This window comes from Chiloscyllium punctatum, chromosome 14 (assembly GCF_047496795.1).
Source record: "Chiloscyllium punctatum isolate Juve2018m chromosome 14, sChiPun1.3, whole genome shotgun sequence".
Taxonomy (NCBI): domain Eukaryota; kingdom Metazoa; phylum Chordata; class Chondrichthyes; order Orectolobiformes; family Hemiscylliidae; genus Chiloscyllium; species Chiloscyllium punctatum.
The window spans coordinates 42,071,550-42,090,559 of NC_092752.1; the positions used below are offsets into that span (position 1 = coordinate 42,071,550).

At 40.0% G+C, this 19,010-nt stretch overlaps 1 protein-coding gene across 1 annotated transcript in view; it reads right to left on the reverse strand.

Moving 5' to 3' along the window:
* Positions 1-849: 849 nt before the first annotated feature.
* The window catches only part of etfdh (electron transfer flavoprotein dehydrogenase), a 56,360-nt gene continuing 38,199 nt past the window's right edge, over positions 850-19,010 (reverse strand). Inside the window, exons 8-13 of the mRNA XM_072584259.1 lie at positions 15,372-15,512; positions 13,125-13,268; positions 12,180-12,348; positions 11,767-11,949; positions 10,471-10,692; positions 850-1,878 (exon numbers count right to left, since the gene is read on the reverse strand). Of these exons, the coding sequence (XP_072440360.1) occupies positions 1,715-1,878; positions 10,471-10,692; positions 11,767-11,949; positions 12,180-12,348; positions 13,125-13,268; positions 15,372-15,512 (1,023 nt within the window). The 3' untranslated portion in view covers positions 850-1,714. The remainder of the gene's footprint in view (positions 1,879-10,470; positions 10,693-11,766; positions 11,950-12,179; positions 12,349-13,124; positions 13,269-15,371; positions 15,513-19,010) is intronic.

A 19,010-nucleotide genomic window follows, 5' to 3' on the forward strand; every position in this document is an offset into this window, starting at 1 on the left:
CCTCTGTTCCTTGAAACTACCCAGTATCCTGCTATTCATTAAATACCCACTCATCTGTCACTGGTCTGCCCATCTGACTTACCCATCTACACCTTCCCATAACCACCTTCTTCACTATTAACCACTCAATCTTGATGTCATCTGCAAATTTGCTCAACATGCTCCCTCACCTCAACATTTTCATAGATATCATTTATGTATATAGCAAACAATAGAGTCCCATTACTGATCCTTGTGGTACCTCACTGGACACCAGCCTTTAGTCCATTGAACAACCTTCTATCACTACCCTTTGTGTCCTGTTACTAAGCCAGTTTATGATCCATCTCACCAAGTTTCCCTCATTTCTATGTACTTTAACCTTCTCAATTAGTCTCCCAAGTGGAACCTTGTCAGAAACTTTGCTAGAATGCATATAAACTACATCAACTGAACTCCTTCACTCACACTTGATCACATTTTCAAAAGCCTCAACAAATTTGTTAGGCATGACCTCTCTCTGACAAAGCCAAGCTGACTATCCCTAATTATAGCAAGTGTGTATTAATTCACTCCTTCAGAATTTTCTCCAATAGTTTTCCTACCACTGATGTGAGACCCACCAGTCTATAATTTCTTGGTTTAACTCGACCACCTTTCTTGAAAAGTGAACCACATTCGCTGTCTCCCAGTCCTCTGGTATTTCTCTCACGGCCAGAGTGTGTCAGAGCTCCTGCAATTTCTTGCTTTGCTTCCCAGAGTAGCCTGGGACGCAATTCATCCAGGCCAAGGGATTTGTCAGTTTTTAAGCACAACAGAGCCTCCAATATCTCCCCATTTCCTATAGGAATCATATTAATACAAAAAATATTGTACAAATTATATTAACTTTTATTACAGAAATTGAACATTTATAAGTTTTTATTTACAAACCAACAAAACGTCAGATTATATCGTAAACAGTTGTTTTAGTGATAAGTAGTAGTACAAGGCTCCATGATTTATTATTGTTTTCCTATCACTAAAACAATAATCACCAGTTTTGGTGATTAAGGGATGCCCATCTATCCTTTCCTCACAAAAGCTTTGCATTGTTGACAATTTTTTTTTTACTTTATATTTCAAAATTAGTTACAATAAGATTAGCTTAAAAATCAGCTCATCAAAACGTACATGAAAGTTGCACTTCATCTTGTATACATTTTGGATAAATACAAAAAAGGGAATACAATTCAAAAGAAAGGTTATGCTAGACTTTTCCTTGGTTGATCAGTATTTAGTGTTAATATGTTTTTGCATTTATTTTCAATGGTACACAGCAATTAAAGAACTTGAATTTGCAGCAGTTTACCAAAAATAATCATATTTGCATTCTCAATGTGATTATTGAAATAGTTTTACAATGAAAACTGAACAAACTAAATTAAAGGCCTCATATTTCAATGGAGGTGTTGATTAACTGTCACCAGATGTTTTCCACTAAATACAAATTGAGTCAGCTACATCATTTAAGGCCAAATGTTGGACCATTTTATTTTGATTTGATTGACAGTTCAACGGATTTCAATTTATGACAGCTACTGAAATCAGAATGAAATATAAAGTTAATTGTAAAAATGTAATCCTTCACTTTTAGATTTACAGTTGAAAACTTGATTTAAAAAGAACCTCTGGTACAATAATACAATATGCAAGTACATAATTCTGTAGCTCCAGTTTGTGACTGGTTAGTTGATTACATTCCATTATAAGCAGGGCCACCACCTCCTTCAGGTACCACCCAGTTGATATTCTGACTGGGATCTTTAATATCACACGTCTTGCAGTGAACACAGTTCTGGGCATTAATCTGCAATCTCATCCCATTACCACTTTCCAAAGGAACAAACTCATAAACACCTAAGAGGAGGGGAAAGAAATGATTCATATGACAAATATCCAGAAGGTTAGTGCTATTGGAAGTTACAACAGCAACATTTGTAGGAACTACAATGCAGAGAAATCTCACAGGCTAACAGAGAAAAAACATTACTGCATTTATCTCTTTCATGACTGCATGATGTGTTGAAGCACTTTACAGTGAAGTGTAGGATATGCAGCAATTTACACATAAGTCACACAAACATAAACATGATCCTAACAACAATCTAGTTTTCTGATATGTAAGGAATGTATTAGTCTGATATGTATTAGTCATGACAAAACAGAGAATGCTGCTGTTCTTTGAAATAATACCTTGGTATTTTTAAGCACATCTGACAGGACAGATGGTGCTTTGGTTTAATATTATATTTAAATTTTTTACTGTGCAAAACTTCAGTATTGAAGAGTGCGGTGCTGGAAAAGCATTGCTGGTCAGGCAGTGTCCAAGGAGGGTCCAATCCATCATGAAGGGCTTGTGCCTGAAATGTCGACTCTCCTGTTCCTCAGATACGGTCTGACTGGCTGGGCTTTTCCAGCACCACACTCTTCGACTCTCATTTCCAGCATCTGCAGTCCTCTTTCTCCTAAAGCTTCTGTATTGTCAGACTTAATCATATGCCCACATTTCTCCAGTGTTCCCAAAAAATGTCTAATTTAGAGAGCAGAGTGTTAATAGCTGAGCAACAGAATCTCATTGACAATAATCTGTTTACTGTTAGTGGGTTACATCAAGTGCCAGCAGGAAAGATACAAAATACAATCACTGAACCTTCCTTCAATTTATAAATCTACTCAAAACAGCAGAATTTTAAAGTTTCTACATATTGCTTATTGCAGACTCAAACACAACTATATCCCATTAGTTTTTCACTTTAAAAACCAAATCTGAAGTAGCTTTCTAAATTATATCACTTATTTTAACAAGTACAAAATCAAAATTCACCTGAGACTGTGGGTTTTGTTAGTTGGAACTTGTAGGGTGAAGAGACTCTACACTATTCTTAGATAAGTAGATAATCCTGTTACGTATAGTACACTTGAGAGTATCATGTTTTTAAATCAGGTCTCCAAATATCAATTGGAGGAATGGTTGATGGTTCAATTAGCCTCAACAGCTCTCCAATTACAGAAGTACAGTGAAGGGAAATGAAGTACTAATATTACTACATACATGATCACACATTCAGTATCCCTAATATGTGCAAACTGGGGCAAGCGCAAGATTAAATTGGTCACAGTACCTTCATGGATTTATAGTTAATATTCAGAATTCTGCTGCATTTTTCCCTCCCTGGTGGGGCAAGTAATGTTGACAAAAGTGGGACAATATGGTGAAAATATTAAAGGTCCTTGATGTCCAGAAAACATTTCTCCTCAAGCCTTAAATGGCGACTTCAGAATTTTTCCACTATCTTATTTCTATTCCTGTGCATCTCATTAACCTCAACTTGCCTTATTTCTATGTCTCTAATTCTGCTCTTTTCCAATGAGAAACTGCAGAGTGCAAATTCATGACATGCAAGTCAGAGGGATTGCACCTAAATTGGAAGGGGACTAATATACTAGCAGAGAAATTTGCTAGAACTGCTCAGGAGGATTTAAACTAGTAAGGTTGGGGGGGTTGGGACCCAGGGAGAGTGTGAGGAAAAAAAAAATCAATCTGAGACTAGTACAGTTGAGAACAGAAGCGAGTCAAACAGGCAGGGACAAGGTAGGACTAATAAATTAAACTGCATTTATTTCAATGCTAGGGGCCAAAAGGGAAGGCAGATGAACTCAAAGCATGGTTAGGAACATGGGACTGGGATATCATAGCAATTACAGAAACATGGCTCAGGGATGGGCAGGACTGGCAGCTTGATGTTCCAGGATACAAATGCTACAGGAAGGACAGAAAGAAAGGGAAGAAAGGAGGGGGAGTGGCATTTTTGATAAGGGATAGCATTACAGCTGTGCTGAGGGAGGATATTCCCTGGAAATAAATCCAGGGAAGTTATTTGGGTGGAACTGAGAAATAAGAAAGGGATGATCACCTTATTGGGATTGTATTATAGACCCCCCAATAGTCAGAGGGAAATTGAGAAACAAACTTGTAAGATCTCAGCTATCTGTAAGAATAATAGGGTAGTTATGGTAGGGGATTTTAACTTCCCAAACATTGACTGGGACTGCCACTGTGTTAAAGGTTTAGATGGAGAGGAATTTGTTAAATGCGTACAAGACAATTTTCTGATTCAGTATGTGGATGTACCTACTAGAGAAGGTGCAAAACTTTACCTACTCTTGGGAAATAAGGCAGGGCAGGTGACTGAGGTGTCAGTGGGGGAGCACATTGGAGCCATCGACCATAATTCTATTCGTTTTAAAATAGTGATGGAAAAGGATAGACCAGATCTAAAAGTTGAAGTTCTAAATTGGAGAATGGCCAATTTTGACGGCATTAGACAAGAACTTTTGAAAGCTGATTGGAGGCAGATGTTCGCAGGTAAAGGGATGGCTGGAAAATGGGAAGCCTTCAGAAAAGAGATAACAAGAATCCAGAGAAAGTATATTCCTGTCAGGGTGAAAGGAAAGGCTGGTAGGTATAGGGAATGCTGGATGTCTAAAGAAATGGAGGGTTTGGTTAAGAAAAAGAAGGAAGCATATGTCAGGTATAGACAGGATAGATCGAGTGAATTCTGAGAAGAATATAAAGGAAGTAGGAGTATACTTAAGAGGGAAATCAGGAGGGCAAAAAGGGGACATGAGATAGCTTTGGCAAATAGAATTAAGGAGAATCCAAAGGGTTTTTACAAATATATTAAGGACAAAAGGGTAAATAGGGCCCCTCAAAGGTCAGCAAGGCGGCCTTTGTGTGGAGCCACAGAAAATGGGGGAGATACTAAATGAATATTTTGCATCAGTATTTACTGTGAAAAAGGATATGGGAGATATAGACTGTAGGGAAATAGATGGTGATATCTTGCAAAATGTCCAGATTACAGAGGAGGAAGTGCTGATGTCTTGAAATGGGGAAAGGTGGATAAATCCCCAGGACCTGATCAGATGTACCTGAGAACTCTGTGGGAAGCTAGAGAAGTGATTGCTGGGCCTCTTGCTGAGATATTTGTATCATTGATGGTCACAGGTGAGGTGCCGGAAGACTGGAGGTTGGCAAACGTGGTGCCACTATTTAAGAAGGGCGGTAAAAACAAGCCAGGGAACTATAGACTGGTGAGCCTGACCTCAGTGGTGGGCAAGTTGTTGGAGGGAATCCTAAGGGACAGGATATACATGTATTTGGAAAGGCGAGGACTGATTCGGGATAGTCAACATGGCTTTGTGCGTGGGAAATCATGTCTCACAAACTTGATTGGGTTTTTTGAAGAAGTAGCAAAGAGGATTGATGAGGGCAGAGCGATAGATGTGATCTATACGGACTTCAGTAAGGCGTTTAACAAGGTTCCCCATGGGAGACTGATTAGCAAGGTTAGATCTCATGGAATACAGGGAGAACTAGCCATTTGGATACAGAACTGGCTCAAAGGTAGAAGACAGAGGGTGGTGGTGGTGGAGGGTTGTTTTTCAGACTGGAGGCCTGTGACCAGTAGAATACCACAGGAATCGGTGCTGGATCCTCTACTTTTTGTCATTTACGTAAATGATTTGAATGCAAGCATAAGAGGTACAGTTGGTAAGTTAACAGATGACACCAAAATTAAAGGTGTAGTGGACAGCGAAGAAGGTTACCTCAGATGACAACAGGGTCATGACCAGATGGGCCAATGGGCTGAGAAGTGACAGATGGAGTTTAATTCAGATAAATGCGAGGTGCTACATTTTGGGAAAGCAAATCTTAGCATGGTCAGGTCCTGGGGAGTGTTGCTGAACAAAGAGACCTTGGATTGCAGGTTCATAGCTCCTTGAAAGTGGAGTCACAGGTAGATAGGATAGGCGTTTGGTATGCTTTCCTTTATTGGTCAGAGTAGTGAGTACAGGAGTTGGGAGGTCATGTTACGGCTGGTTAGGCCACTGTTGGAATATTGCGTGCAATTCTGGTCTCCTTCCTATCAGAAAAATGTTGTGAAACTTGAAAGGGTTCAGAAAAGATTTACAAGGATATTGCCAGGGTTGGAGGATTTGAGCGATAGGGAGAGGCTGAACAGGCTGGGGCTGTTTTCCCTAGAGCGTCGGGGACTGAGGGGTGACCTTATAGAGGTTTACAAAGTTGAAGGGCAGGAATAGGGTAAATAGGCAAAGTTTTTTCCCTGGGGTTGGGGAGTCCAGAACTAGGGGGCATAGGTTTAGGGTGAGAGGGGAAAGATATAAAAGAGACCCAACGGGCAACTTTTTCACGAAGACAGTGGTACGTGTATGGAATGAGCTGCTAGAGGAAGTGGTGGAGGCTGGTACAATTGCAACTTTTAAGAGGCATTTGGATGGGTATATGAATAGGAAAGGTTTGGAGGGATATGGGCCGGGTGCTGGCAGGTGGGACTAGATTGGGTTGGGATATCTGGTCAGCATGGACGGGTTGGACCGAAGAGGCTGTTTCCATGCTGTACATCTCTATGACTCTATGACTTTATGAGGCTACCTGTTGGCTGCTGCCTGCTAAATTCTCATCTTGGCTTTCATGCAACTGCCTCTTTTGAGTAATGTCCCTGCATGTTCCATGGCCACCATTTTTGTTAACCCTTCAACCACTTAAATCAAAGTCCTTATTGATGGAATTCTGGTTAGAATGCCATGCCTCTAAGAATTCTCGTGTGTGTGTCTTTGTTTCACCTGTCACACCTTAAATCAAAGACATATCAGAAATGGCTTCCAGACTACTCAGACCCCTTGGCATCATGGTAGCTCACAAACCTACCAACACAATTCAATAGCGACTCATGAACCTAAAGGATCCATTAGATACCACCAGCAAAACTATCATTTACAAGATACCTTGCAAGAACTGTAAAAATAAAAAAAAACTACATTGGACAAACAAGCAGGAAACTTGCCCCCGGGGTTCATAAACACCAACTAGCTACCAAAAGACACGACCTGCTATCACTAGTTTCTATACATACAGACAAAGAAGACAGTACTTTGACTGGGACAACACACACATCCTAGGACAAGCGAAACAAAGACAGGCATGAGAATTCTTAGAGGCATAGCATTCTAACCAGAACCCCATTAATGAAGACATAGGATCTAAATCAATCTACCTTCCCTTGGTAAAATAAATCAGGAATGATATCACCCACCTTAAGAAGCCAAGACCTATAAATAGCGAGGCGGGACATACAACTAGCGCTTCACCAGAGACTCTGATGATGTTGCCTAGTATGGCGATGGAACGTCCAAGAACAAACCTTCAAGCTCAGCAAGCTAACTTACATACTTACAAATGGTAATGTATGAAATTCAAAGGGACCAGACTTGAGCAGAATGAGGGGGCACTACCATCAGCCATTGCCATACATGGTCAAGGGACTCATCTCAATCCTGTCTGGGGGTACATCGCCATGTCTGGAAAGAACAGGGCCCTGAGTATTGTTACATGTAGCTTTAAGTACACATAAGTATGCCACACTATGAGCATCACTGACTATCCTAATCTTGTTGTCAGCCTAACCATTGCATGTTCAGGATTAACCAATAAATGTTGTCAAAGTGCAGCTCTGTCTAAAGTCAAACACAGCACTGAGAGTTTTGCAAGCATGGGCTGGTTGAGTAGTCAGTTCTTGCTTGTTGTGAACAGCAAAGGGATACACCGTTTGATACGATCGATCAGTCTTTGGGATGTACGACCTAACACCCTGCTTCACACCAACATTGAAAAATCATATTACATTACTTATTTGACTTAGCAAATATATAGCATTACTCATAGGCACAAAATCTTTTGACTTGATGTCTGCATCACAGCCTCCTCCAGTGGTCCCCAGCATCACAATTCAATTCACTCTTCGTAATATCAAGAAATGGAGGCACTGGATACTGCAAAAGCTATTGGACATGATAACTCTTCAGTCCTATTGCCAGAATGCGGTGTTCCAGAACTTGACTCCCCTAAACAAAATGCTCCAGTACAGTTATAACACTGGCATCTACCCACCAATGTGGAAAATTGCCCAGGTATGTGCTATTCACAAAAAGCAGGACAAATCCAACCTGGGCAATTACCATCTCATTTGTCATAATCATTAATAGAGTGATGGCATATGTAATCAACAGTACTAGCAAGCAGCACCGACTCACAAATGCCCAGTTTAGGGTCCACCAGCACCACTCACCTCCTCACCTCTTGCAGCCTTGATTCAAACATGGACAAACAAGCTGAGAGAGACAGCCTTTGACATGAAGAAGCCAAGGTAAAACTGGAATCAATGGGAATCAGCAGGCAAATTCTCTGCTGGTTGGAGTCATACCTGGTACATAGATCAGTAGTTGTGCTGTTGGAGGTCAGTCATTTCAGTTGTAGGATATCTCTCCAGGAGTTCCTTAAGGTGGTATCCTAGGCTCAATCATCTCCAGCTGCTTCATCAATAACTTGCCCTCCATCATAAAAGGTTAGAAGTGGGGATTTTCACTGAGGACTGCATAATGTTCATCGTCATGTGACTCCTCAGATAAGGAAGCAGTCCATGTTTAAATGCAAACAAGACCTAGACAATATTCAGAGTCAGGCTGACAAGTGGCAGATAACGTTCGCACCGTGCAAATGCCAGGTAATGAAGATCTCCAAGAAGAGACAATCTAACCACCATCCCTTGGCAGTCAATAGTGTTGCCATCGTTGAATTCCCTATCAAAATCCTGAGGGTTATCATTGACCAGAAAACCAAATGGAATTACCATATAAATACAGTGGTTACTAGAACAGATCACAGGCTCAGAATAGTGTGGTGACTAACTCACCTCCTGAATCCCCAAAGCATGTCAATCATCTACAAGGCACAAGTCAGGAGTGAGATGGAATATTCCCACTTCCCCGGATGGGTACAGCTCAACACCACAAAAAAATTATCATCCAGGACAAATCAGCCCACTTAGTTGGCACCACATCCTCAAACATCTGTCCCCCCACCACTGATGCATGATAGTGGCAGTGTGTACCACCTACAAAATGCACTGCAGAAGTTCAAAGATCCTTAGACAGCACTTTCTATACCCACGGCCACTTCAATCTGGAAGGTCAAAGGCAGCAAATACATGGGAAAACCACCAACTGCAAGATTCCATCCAAGCCACTCGCCATCTTGGAGTTGAAAATAGCTTGTCATCCCTTCACTGTCGCTTGGTTAAAATTCTGGAATTCTCTCCCTAAGGGCATTGTGGATCTACCACACATAGAACATAGAACATAGAAGAATACAGCGCAGTACAGGCCCTTCGGCCCTCGATGTTGCGCCGATCAAAGCCCACCTAACCTACACTAACCCACTATCCTCCATATACCTATCCAATGCCTGTTTAAATGCCCATAAAGAGGGAGAGTCCACCACTGCTACTGGCAGGGCATTCCATGAACTTACGACTCGCTGAGTGAAGAACCTACCCCTAACATCAGTCCTATATCTACCCCCCCCTTAATTTAAAGCTATGCCCCCTTGTAATAGCTGACTCCATACGTGGGAAAAGGTTCTCACTGTCAACCCTATCTAACCCCCTAATCATCTTGTACACCTCTATCAAGTCACCCCTAAACCTTCTTTTCTCCAATGAAGACAACCCCAAGTGCCTCAGCCTTTCCTCATAGGATCTTCCTACCATACCAGGCAACATCCTGGTAAACTTCCTCTGCACCCGTTCCAGTGCCTCCACATCCTTCCTATAGTATGGCGACCAAAACTGCACACAATATTCCAGGTACGGCCGCACCAGAGTCTTATACAACTGCAGCATGACCTCAGGACTCCGGAACTCCATTCCTCTACCAATAAAAACCAGTACGCCATATGCCTCCTTCACCGCACTATTTACCTGGGTGGCAACTTTCAGAGATAAGAGTGCACACACAGAGTGCAGCAGTTCAAAAATTCAGCTCACTTCCATCAACTCAAGACCAATTAGGGGTGAGCAATAAACCTGGCCAGCCAGCGATACCCAAGTCCCATGAGCAAATTTTGAAAAGGTATCTTTGTAGAATTAATGCAATAAACCATGGCACTTCACTTTAGAATGAGATATCGATGTTAGGTTAGCATAGACTGGTTGGACCGAAAGGCCTGTTTCTGTGCTATATGACTCGATGTAATTTTCTTTCCACATGTCAAAAGTCTGACTACTTATTTTATCCTTGTCGTATAAGCTGATCAATAATTTTGGGAGGATTTTTGCATGCTTCAAAAGTCAATACAATCACAGATTTCCAGTACTTATGTGTACTTCATGTCAAAAAATAAAAACCCAAAATAAAAGGAACATGGGTATTAATTTCAAAAGTTTGGTTTTTCAAAAGGTTTCAGCTATAAAAATAATTGATTTAACAATTATAAACCATTCAGATTATGAAGTAAGACTTCGTCCAAATTTTTATATCTGAAAAAAAAATTTAAAAACTAACTGAAATAAAACAAGTGACTAAAAGTACCTGCAGGACAGAATCTTTGTTCTGGTCCATCAAACTGAGCCAAATTTCTTTTTACTGGTATACTATCATCCAGTAGAGTCAAGTGTGGTGGCTGATCATCTGCATGATTAGTTCCACTAAGGGCCACAGAGGATAGAAGATCAAAGCTGATTTTTCCATCTGGCTTAGGATATTCAATGGGTGTGCAATCCTTGGCTGGTTTTAACCGAGAATAATCTGCACCTGAAATTTGACAGAAATATTTTATAGACAAACATTACGTAATCCAAGGTTTTACACTGCATACCAGAGAAAGGAGCCTGGCTCATTCTAAGTTAAAACTTTTATTTCAGAGAGACCAGATCATCTGATATCCTTTCATTTCTGTCTGAAAGTCAGCTCCTAACTCAGTAGAAAAAAGATTTAGGACCTCCCGATAGGTAGGTCTGAAGCTCCCCAAATTAAATCCAAACTGAATAACTCAAGTTATGACTTTAATAATGTGCTATAAATGGAGTTATCATTTTCCGTTGCATCCTGATTTTCTTACAGTACATGAAAATCCATTCATTTCACAGTTAGAGGAAATGAACATTTTTATTATTTTGTTATCATGACCACTTTCTTTGATTTTGTCAGGGATTACGTTTTGGTTTCAGACTTTTCTTAGATTGGAAAATTTAAGTTAAGAACCAAACTGCTCTGTAAGGAATAATTCAAAAACTCACTCTATGCATGCATTAGGAGGATATTAATGAAATAAGAAACTCAGTGTTGGGCTGGTGACCCCAAGTTCAGTAATTAAACTATTTAGGGTGTGGGGTTTCAATGCAAGCTACCATTCATGTCTCGAGTGTCTGCGCAAACAATCTCAGGTGATTGAATCAACAAATGCAGTCCATTTTCTTAACTGTACCACATGCCATAAACACAACCATGCAATATACAAATAATCAACTCCAGATGGTGGCTTTATTTTCCTAATATTCCTGTAGTTTGATGATTCATTGGGATTGCAATGAGCAAAATGCAAAGAGCAACATTCAGAGAGAGTTACAGTCACATGGCAAGGTCTGATGTTTATAATGTAATTATTCTTCAATTGTGCAACTGACAAGTAACCAAAAGGTGCATCTTAAAGATAAAGGGTTTCTTTGAAAAAGTATAAGCTTCCTCAATGTTCTGCAACTGTTCACCAGTTTCTACCTGAATACAAATTTACAGATGGTTTCTGGAATTGTGAACCTAATTTCTAAGTAAAATGATGGACTACAACATAATCTATGTCATTAGCAAGACTGAGCAAAACTAAGTCACCTTTGTGTTTCAGTGTCCAGGGCTCCAATCCTCGAAATATCCAGTAAAATATTCCAGTGTAAATCATTCCACCATAAACACCAAATGGTCCATGGCAGGAGGGTCGGATATTCCTCACAGAATGGAGTTCCTTCCAAATCCAAGAGTTTCTAATGTCCATGTCATATTCTGGTACATGAAGGCCTGAGTTCAGAAAAAACACTTACTTCAGGTTTCAGAAAATAATTTTAATTTTTTTTTAATTGAGTAAAAGTAAGTTGACAACTTGAAGAGTTCGCAGCAATAAATTAGATTAATCACTTTACGATCGACATAACGTCTACAATCGAACTTTACACGTTTTTTCCTCTTTTACACAAACTGCAAGGAAGTTTTGTAAAGGAGATTTCAATCAAAAGCCATCAGATCCATACCCTGAGTCACAGGTTGGTGATTATCTTCGATTAGTTTATTAAAGATGGTATCTGCAGCAATCATTCCACTCTTCATAGCAGTGTGTGTGCCTTTAATTTTAGGGACATTCAACAATCCTGGGCTGCAGCCAACCAGCAGACCACCAGGGAAGGACATCCTGGGTATAGACTGTGGAATAATGTTACTTTCGTCATAAATTTCTTAAATACTACATTAATAACAAAATAAAAAAACGATATATCTGGCAATGTTAATAACAATATAGCAACATTACAAAAATGGTTTGGTTTTTCTGGGGTTGCAACAACTGAACTGATCACAGCTGTGGTCCAAACATAGAAACATGAACAAAAAAAAAAGAGTTGAACCCAAGATTGAGATGGCTGACTGCTCTGTGCATCAACATTTGAGAATATGGAATCAAGGAATCCTAGCAAAACTGAACTCTATGGGAATCAGGAGGAAAGCTTTTCACTGGTTGGACTCATATCTAACACATTTTCCACTTTGTCTTGGAATCAATGAGCTTTCACATTCTTGATCAGTCTGCCATGAGGGACCTGATCAAAGCCTTTCTAAATCCCATAGAGATCATATCAAATAAATTACTCTCATCAACACTTCTGATTACTTCCTCAAAAAATTCAAACACATTGATCAAACACTATCTCTTAACAAATCTATGCTGACCATCCCTGATTAATCAGTGTCTCTCCAAGTGCATATTGTATTTTGTTTTGTCAGATTTCTTTCTAATAAACTTCCTGACCATCAAGGTTGGACTCACCAGCTAGTAATTTTCCTGGTCTATCCCCAAATTATTTATCATTAAATCAACTACTTAGCTATGTCAACTGTTCCATTGAGAAATACAATCTGCTAGCAATAAAGGTCAATCTGTCCAGAAAATTATGCACAATGTAGATATTGGATTGTCGCAATACCTGTAAACCACCCTCATTTAAGGCACGGGCTCCATAAGCAATCCTTTTTCCACCTTCTAAGGTTGGTGCTACTGAAGGATGGTGCTTCCATCTCTGGAATTCTTTAAATGGATTCAAATATGGATTTTGATAATCCAAACCCACCTACAGGGCAAATCAAACAATCACCAATGATAAAAATCCATACCTTAACAAGTTTAGGCATAGACAGGCATGGACAAAAAAACATTGGAATTTACTGGAAGTGATACATATAACAGAAATAAATTTAACTGAGGACACCTACCTACTCAATAGGCACTTAAGAATACACATTGGCATTTGCTGCAAATAAATACTGCAGTAGCAATCATACAATGATCATTTTCACACAAATGACAAATTCAATTCTTCCCTGTGTGAAATTATGCTTTTTTAAGCTTTAAATATAACATTTATGCCCATGATATAAATACATCATAATTTTTCCAGTTGAAGGGGATCCGATCAAAGATTACAAACCAATACCTCAGGATTGCCGATGGATAATTATCTAAGGTCAGATAATTTATATAGGTAGGAAAAAGATTCGGGAGGATTCAAAAATCAATAAATTCAGAGATGGGGGCAATTGAGAAATTGATCAGGAATTGATATCTCTGAGATGAGACCATGGGATGGAAGTAGGAATGGTTAAGGATGGCTAGCACATTGCTTGCAAATGATACTTCTTTCATATTTTTGTAACGAAATGCGGATTCCTGTTGGTCTGTTGGCCAATTCTGAAACACTGATGGATAAGATAATTAGGGTGTGTAAGAAGTGGACACAATTAATTCTCAATGAGCACAAAGGGTGACAAGAGGAGGAAGATCAGTGGGGACAGCTGCACTAACAACAGCAGGTGCATACACAGAAATATAAATATACATTAAAGAATGTTGAAAAGCTCAGTAAGTAGCTGTGGTTATCAAAAGAGAGATTCAAACTTGGAATGGGAGAAGAACAGGAAGGCTGAGAGATTATATTGAGTTGGGCGGAAAATCACGTAATGGTATTCAAGAGAGGAAGACTGAATTTGATATGACGTGCAAAAGGAAGGAGAAGCTGAAGTAGAATTGCATTGGTTTCAGTGTCAAAAAGCCAGGCAAATTGCCAAACAGAAAACTTGAGTTAGATAGCTTTGACAGAATTGAAGTGACATAAACAAATGCATTATTCCCTAATTCAGGCATGCTGTATGGAAAAGGTTAATGAAATTTTAGTTACTTATAGACCGATGAAGGAAACCAGTGGATGTGGTGCAGGAAGAATAGAAATTAATAGAAAAATCAATGATGTCCAATTGATTATCTTAAACTGACAAATAATGGATTTAGAGATGGTGTAATTGAAGGTGCGGAATCATTGCCAACAGTTGCTAGCAAAAAAAAATGTAATAGTCATTACAGACCTGAAATTGTTGAACTCAATAGAGAGTTTGGATCAACAAAAAATGTCTAACTGAACAATGAAGGCTATGGACAGAGAAGTCAGAGTGAGCAGGGAATTAAAAATACAGGCAATTGGAAGCTCAAAATATGATAAGCAATACAGGCTTTCAGCAATATACTCTGCAAGAATTGAAAAGTTAATGGAACAATTTTAAAAAGTTGTTCCAGTGGTCAACACAAAATAAAGAACAAACATTTCTGCAAATGCTCAAATCAGGAATTATCTGTAGAGGGAGAAATAGATGATTGCTTTAGGTTGATCACATTTTGGTGGAACTAGAAAATGTTAAGAGATGTAAAGTGTTATAACAATTACACAGGCAAAGAAGATCCGGGATGGATGAGGGAGCACAGGCAGGAAAGCAGGATATTAATTGACAAAAGAGAGGATATGATGGCACACAGCTAAGGGTGATGATAATAGGTCAAATAAAGAAACAAAATATGGATTTAAAGGTAGTGTAAATGAGAGGAGTACTATGATCTAAAGTGAAAGTGGGAACTAGCAAATGTTAGAGGTGGAAGTAAGCAGTCTTAATGATTAACAACTATGTTGTTAAAAGCTCAGAGCCAATTAGGATGGCAAGCTTAAAAGCAAATAATTTAAATTGAATCTTATTATAGCACACTTCCATTAAAAATCTATCCCAAAATTAATTAATTTTATCAAGAGAGGAAATTAGTTTAATTTTACCTTTCCTTTAGCTCACCTAGTAAATAATCAGCACACAACCAACAACTACAATGATTAGAAATATAGTAATAACATACTTACTACAAAGCCCAAAGCCACCAAAGGTTCCCCTTCATTCAAGTGATAAAGGAATGATCCACCATATGTATGTCTATCTAAAGGCCATCCCACACTGTGTTCCACTCTCCCGGGTTTCCATTTACTTTCATCGAGAACCCAAATCTGTTGACAAAATGAAAGTCAGAAATTTATATTACCATGATAAACTCTTCTGCTGGATGTTAAGATTTGAAACAATACACCAAATAAAAATGATAAATAGAAGTTGAAATCAATACACTTGCAGCAACTTCATTACAATGACTCTCTCAAACTGAGCATATTACATTCTTAAATCATTTCTCTTGAGGTACTGAACTTTGTGCCAATAGAAAACCCAGATTCAACCTTTGTGAAATTAGGTAATCAAGGTGCTCCAATTGATATAAGGATCCTGAAGTGCATGGAAAGAAAGTAGAATTCTATTTAAATAAAGAAATTGAGAACACAATATTAAAATTTAGGACTTTATTTCGCTGCTGATTATACACTCCCACTCCCACCACCCTTCACCCCCAACTCCACCCTTTGTTCCTTCTTGAAAAGGGGAGTAGTTTTGATTCACAAAAGTAGTCAGGTGGCTCTCGGCCATCACATGCAGCCTTTTGTGTTAAATCTAAAAACGCACAAATTAGTTTGAACTTCAAAATATGCATGAAAGATGAAGAGATGTGGGAAAAAGTTCATGTGCAGCATAAACATTAGCACAGACTGAGTGGACTGAAAACAGCTTTGGGAGACTTAACAAACTGAACCACTTATGGATAAAACTGCAAGTTTGAAGCTGATCACATCTGGTGCAAGCAGTCAGTAATAGGAGGGATACACTCGTCCCAGCAAGATGCAAGATATTTAAGATAGTGCGAATGCAGATCATACAGTGAGCCTGCAACTTGGAGGAGCATTGGCAAGCCTGGGGCACTGACTTGCCACAATCTAGCAAGGTGAAACATCCGTCAAGTCTGTGTACCCCTTGAATCTCAGCATGTAACAAGACATGTGACATGTAAATGGTGCATGTTGCTCCTCCTCCTTATACCTCACTGATGGAGCACCCGGTGTCAATGAGTAAACCTGCTAAATAGAATATGTTATCTCAAATTATGTGGAAGTGATTCTGTCTTCCATGCAACAGGGAACCACCTCATCTTCTGTCTCCAAATAGGTAAAATGGACAGACAATGCCCATGGAATCAGTAGGAACTAGGGTGGGATCAATGCCAAAGTTCATATGTAAGGAGCAGAAGAGGACCATGGATACTGCATGATTCAGCTGAAAGAATAAGTGTGCGCTAGCAAATCCCCTTCTTATACACAGGACCATGGAAGAGGCTTTTCAGACACGTGTTGTGGCGCTTGTTCTGGTGGTGGATCCTAAAGAATGGTCTTTCTTGGAGGGATTTATGAAAGGGGATGGATGGCAAAAAAAAATCTGCAAGGGAATTGCAGTCTCAACAGCGTGCTGAGGACTGGGAGTAAAAGTAAAAGGTAAAAAAAAAAGTAAAGTTGCCATAGTCCAACATGATGTTAGGGTTGCTCCCTCACCAGAGAGAGAGGGATAACTCGTGGTGACTTAACCTGAGGCTCACCACGCTTCAGACGAGAGATTGAGAAGGATAGTCCTTCATGGTAACTTCAGCCAATGAGAGTAGTGAACATACCAATACAACATAGAAGAGTACAGCACAGAACAGACCCTTCAGCCCATGATGTTGTGCCGACCATTGATCCTCATGTAAGGTAAACCTAATGTACAAACCCTCAAATTTCTGTGACCATATGCATGTTCAGCAGTCTCTTAAATATCCCCAATGACCTCGCTTACACAACTGCTGCTGGCAACACATTCCATGCTCCCACAACTCTCTGCATAAAGAACCCGCCTCTGACATCCCCTCTATACTTTCTGCCAAACAGCTTAAAACTATGACCTCTCGTGTTAACAATTTCTGCCCTGGGAAAAAGTCTCTGGCTATCAACTCTATCTATGCCTCTCATTATTTTGTACACCTCAATTAGGTCCCCTCTCTTCCTTCTTTTCTCCAATGAAAAAGGTCCGAGCTCAGTCAACCTCTCTTCGTAAGATAAGCCCTCCATTCCAGGCAGCATCCTGGTAAACCTCCTCTGAACCCTCTCCAAAGCATTCACATCTTTTTTATAATAGGGCGACCAGAACTGGACACAGTATTCCAAGTGCAGTCTAACCAAAGTTTTATAGAGCTGCAGCAAGATCTCACGGCTCTTAAACTCAACCCCCCTTTTAATGAAAGCCAAAACACCATGTGCTTTCTTAACAACCCTGTCCACCTGGGTGGCAATTTTAAGGGATCTATGTACCTGCACACCAAGATTCCGCTGTTCCTCCATACTGCCAAGAATCCTATCTTTAATCCTGTACTCAACTTTCAAGTTCGACCTTCCAAAATGCATCACTTCTGGATGTATGAAGTAGTCAAGGATCTCTGCTATTTGTTGCATAAGCTTCTATTATGTGTAGCAGAGGTCCCATTGTGGGGAGCTGAGCAGTGAAAACCAGATTATTTCATCAAAACATCAGTGCAGATATCTGCATCTTGATAGGTCAATGAGAGGCTTTAGATTCTGGAGCCTCAAGTGCATATGTCAGCACTTGTGGGCAGGTTTAAGGCACCTAATCAGTCAATTTGGGACTCTGTTTGGACACCTAGCATCTAAGGTTATCTAAGGTTTTCTAAGGCATTGCGCTTTTTAAAAAAAATTCTAGCATGGGATGGCATTGTTGGTAAGACTGGCAATTGCTGCCGATCCCGAATTACCCTTGAACTGACAATTCAGAGGACAATTTAGAGTCAACCACATTGTTGCAGGTCTTGAGTCACATGTAGTCCAGATTGGGCAAGGATGACAGGTTATTTTCCCTGAAGGACATTAGGATTTTGACAACTGACATTGGTTACATGGTAGCCATTCGACTAGACCTCAGTTCCAGATTTTTGCTGTTACTGAACTAAATTTCACTGTTTTCCATCATGGGATCTCAGCCCAAAGCATAGCCTGGTGCTCTGGATTAGTCCAATAAATTTACTACTACATCATCACATCGCCCTGAATGCACTCTCCATGTCTGTAGTCCATAGATCAGATGACCTCATCATGTGAGGAGTTTATTTTACACACCAGCTGGACATCTCGAGAATGGTATTTGTTGATAGACCCAGAAATCCTCAGCTCTTTTAAAAGATGCATGAGTTTGCACCTGTGACCTGACAAACTTCAGACCAGGTCATAGAGTCAAAGAGATGTACAGCACGAAAACAGACCTTTCAGTCCAACTCGGTAAAAACAATGACTGCAGATGCTGGAAACCAGATTCTGGATTAGTGGTGCTGGAAGAGCACAGCAGTTCAGGCAGCATCCGAGGAGCAGCAAAATCGACGTTTCGGGCAAAAGCCCTTCATCAGGAATAAAGGCAGAGAGCCTGAAGCGTGGAGAGATAAGCTAGAGGAGGGTGGGGGTGGGGAGAAAGTAGCATGGAGTACAATAGGTGAGTGGGGGAGGGGATGAAGGTGATAGGTCAGGGAGGAGGGTGGAGTGAATAGGTGGAAAAGAAGATAGGCAAGTAGGACAAGTCATGGGGACAGT